General features: G+C 31.6%; 1 protein-coding gene across 1 annotated transcript; it reads right to left on the bottom strand.

Moving 5' to 3' along the window:
• Positions 1 to 374: 374 nt before the first annotated feature.
• Positions 375 to 2,314, bottom strand: LOC115219251 (sodium-dependent neutral amino acid transporter B(0)AT3-like). The gene is made up of 2 exons (XM_029789404.2): positions 2,121 to 2,314; positions 375 to 1,111 (listed from the first exon to the last, which is right to left on the bottom strand). Exons 1-2 carry the CDS (start codon positions 2,259 to 2,261, stop codon positions 809 to 811), a joined length of 444 nt encoding a protein of 147 aa, XP_029645264.1. The 5' UTR covers positions 2,262 to 2,314; the 3' UTR covers positions 375 to 808.
• Positions 2,315 to 3,652: the final 1,338 nt, after the last annotated feature.

The raw sequence follows: 3,652 nt of genomic DNA, 5'->3' as shown, positions 1-3,652 counted from the left end.
ACTAATGCGAAAACCTGAAGTTTGAAGGCGATTTTGCTGTTATTTATTTTCGAGACCTCGTAACAAAGCACTTTAAATGGTCGCATATAAATGGAAGCGAAATGTATGTATATATGCATGTATGTATGTATTTATGTTTTTATGCACGCGTATGTGTTTATGTACATTCACTTCCCATTTGATTCAGTTCCAGAAAAGTAAAATTTTGAAGCAAAATGCAAATGAATGGCATCCGAAGTATGTGCGTAATATTATATACAAATGCTCGGAATAAATATAAAGTTTTACAGACAAACAACGGTTTGTAACATCCACGTTGGATTCAGTTTAACCTACATAATGAAAAGTAGTCAATTAAATAGAGAAGACCATAATGATAGAAATTAATGTATTTAATATCAAAATAAAACGGTTTTCTTACATTTTGTTACATGACGTATGAATATCTCAACAATAGAAATAGCTTGATGTTGATAAAATATTGAGACCGTGCTTAAGATCTGTCCCAATTTAGTAGAATATTTATCAGAAAAGTAAAAAATTATTTGTTCTAAATACAGTATCGATTTATCATCCAAAATAATGTTGAAATATCACAAAGCGCTGTTCGTTTCAGAAGACGTTATCAACGACAGAAATGAGTAAAACATCTCATAAATTTTAGAGATTGTATAGGAATGAACTCAGTAATCTAAAACAAAGAAAAGCCTAATAAGGGTCAATGCACATCATAAAATGTCCATCAATTGTTTTCCCTGATTCAGCCTACCGAACACAATAGAGTTTTAAAACTAATAATACTTTCATTTTATATAAATACTAAATCCATTTCCGATTTGCTTTTATTATTGAATTCTGATTCGGTAGTCGGTAAATGTTTTTCAAACCTAAAAAGAATTTTCTTTTCCCATTCTTTAGGGATATATGTCGTTAGTTTGCGCTCCAACTGTATTAATTCACGCGGAAAATAAGCCGGTACTTCTTCACGCCAACTGGATGGCTTTAACCAACGGATCAAGGCAATTAGCGGAATCCCCAAAATGGAAAGAATAATTATGAGTGCTGCCACGAATAAGCACCAGCCTGGCCAAATTGATTTCGATAGACTCCCCTGTAAAATAAAGCAATTCATTGTATTTGAAAGACTTACAAATTGAAATTTTTACATTCTATTCCATTTATTGTCAATACTAAAAGGAAATGATTTTAATATGCATTTTATCTCTTAATATAGTAATTGGGTAAGATGCCTGAAGAACGTCCAAGCGATTAACTCCTCAGTGTTTAGCAATATTTAATAATTGTGTTAAACAGTAAATGCCTCAGTTACAAAATAGAAGGACTGGCAGCAATATCATGTATCTGATGAGTTTATAATTAACAAGCGGTGCTCATTTGAAATTTAAGGGAAATTTACGTATATTCATAAAATAGATATATCCATTAACACTTAACGTCTTGAAAAGTAGCATTAGCACTTTCGACACTTTCGATAATCGGTGGTCAATAAAATGAGAATATGGAAATGAAAATTCCATGTTAATTTAAATTTTAAGTTTCTTATGTGTTGCAAAATTGCCGATGGTTGGAGAATAAATTGCAGAATGTAGGCTGGCTGTCAGAAATAGAGATTTAATAAATATAAATATTTATTTGTATACGGCTCTAATATATAAAATAATAACATTGATGTTTCGTGATCGAACGCCTGGGTTTTACCCAAATCTTAGAAATAAGAGAAATGAAAAGCTTCTCTTGGGAATCAAATTCGGGATTCAGACTGAGTTCAGCACTGCTTGCGTCCTATTTTGGGTACCCTCATTAATAGATGCACGTCATTAAATACACGCATACCAATCAGATATCTTCCAACGAAGAAATATTTTGACCATATTACAGTTGTACCTCTAAATACTAGCGTTTGAGATTGTGATAATGAGGAAATGTAAGCTCAGTTTGTAATTATTTTCTTTGAATTCCCAGTGAAAACAGTTTCACTTATTTAACGCCATTGGTTCCTCTTAGAAAATATTACAAACTTTGTCTAACTCCTCAAATAAGTCAATAAGTATTAGTTATAACAGTCGTAATATTACAATACACAAGTGGCAATGTCTTACCGTCTCTCTGTGCCAGACATCGTACTCTTTCTCGTCAGTAGTAAGATTGACAATAAGAATAACAATAAGAAAAATAATAATTGCAGGACAAATGAATTTCCAACAAAACATCAAATAATAATTTGGTCTATGACCCGTCATAAGTTCGATATCATTACTGAACCTGCAAAAGAGGATTTAAAATATAATTCAAGATTGTGTGTGAAAAATAAGGATTCACATGTTAAGTTTATTTGTTTATCAATAAACCTCTCCAGCATGTATGCAGTCAAATGACTGAAACAAGTAAAAGAATTAAAAGAAAAAAACTAAAATGAACAGTTAAGTTAAATCATCTAACGAGAAGGTAAATGTTTCACATTTTCCTCTTTGGTGAAGAATCAGCAGGAGTTTATAGGGAGGTATAACACTGTAAAAATACGTTGTTGAATTCTATAAACCTAAGAATGTTCCAATAAGCTAATATCTGCGTATGTGGCCAGTAGTTCTTGACTATGCTGTGTAGTACTATCGAGTAAAATTGGATGAAGACAAGAAAGCAGCACTATTAGAGAGGGAAAGAGCATTAAAACTTCGGGAACTGTTTGGTGTAGAAATGTAACTAACAGGACTGTGTTTCCAGTATGATACCGAACGTGGTATCGATCAACGACTTGTTGGAATACATGCAGGAAATGTAAGATTGTATAAAAAGTCTGATGAAATTATGATTAATTAGAACAATAAAATGGAACTGTTTGCTTTGGAGAGAGGGTAAGCTATTTCCTTTTTCATTCTTTTATTTATTATATTCATATTTTATATGATACGTTCTATGTACACCACGTTTTGTGTTGTCTGTCCTTGTGGTGTCCCATCATTTTTCAGGCTTTATGCCTATAATAAAGAGAAAGTGTAGTTCTATATTTGCATACGTAGCCATAATTTAAATGTAATTTGTACTGCTATTTATTATATCTACATATGTGATAAGAACTACATTGTATTTTGTAATACTAACTTTTACATCTTTATTTTAGCCAATATTTCTGTATAGTTTAAACTACTAATATTTACTTATGTTTGCATAATTTCATTATCTTTTCCAACAATTATGAGAACTGTAGAATTTAATAGCCATGATCTGTACATTTATACAAAGAAACACTTTCAGCACGTTCGAACTCACTTTTGTGCTTGTAGTAACTTATCTATTAAGTCATTCCATCCCAAGAAATAACACCATGTACATGTATATTAGATAAGAGAGGTGAGATAGCAAAAGCAATAACGCGTTAGATTAAATGTCTACAGGGATCTTTACCCTTTGAACGGCAGATCAAGAAAATAATTTTTTGTAACTAAACACTTTCAAAGTTCGGACACTGGTAGAATGTGTCATATAAAACATCGTTTACTCTTAGTGTTGTTGTGAAAAGTTTATATTTTCAAAGTTATTTCGTGTTAAAGTTGTCGTATTTCGGTAATTTCAACCAATCAATGACGTGTATTCAGCTGAATAAAATTACTGCTGTTCCGGCAGTGTATATTTC

Source organism: Octopus sinensis, linkage group LG1 (assembly GCF_006345805.1).
Source record: "Octopus sinensis linkage group LG1, ASM634580v1, whole genome shotgun sequence".
Taxonomy (NCBI): domain Eukaryota; kingdom Metazoa; phylum Mollusca; class Cephalopoda; order Octopoda; family Octopodidae; genus Octopus; species Octopus sinensis.
The sequence above is the reverse complement of the archived record's forward strand: the minus strand, read 5'-3'. Positions and strand labels throughout refer to the sequence as shown.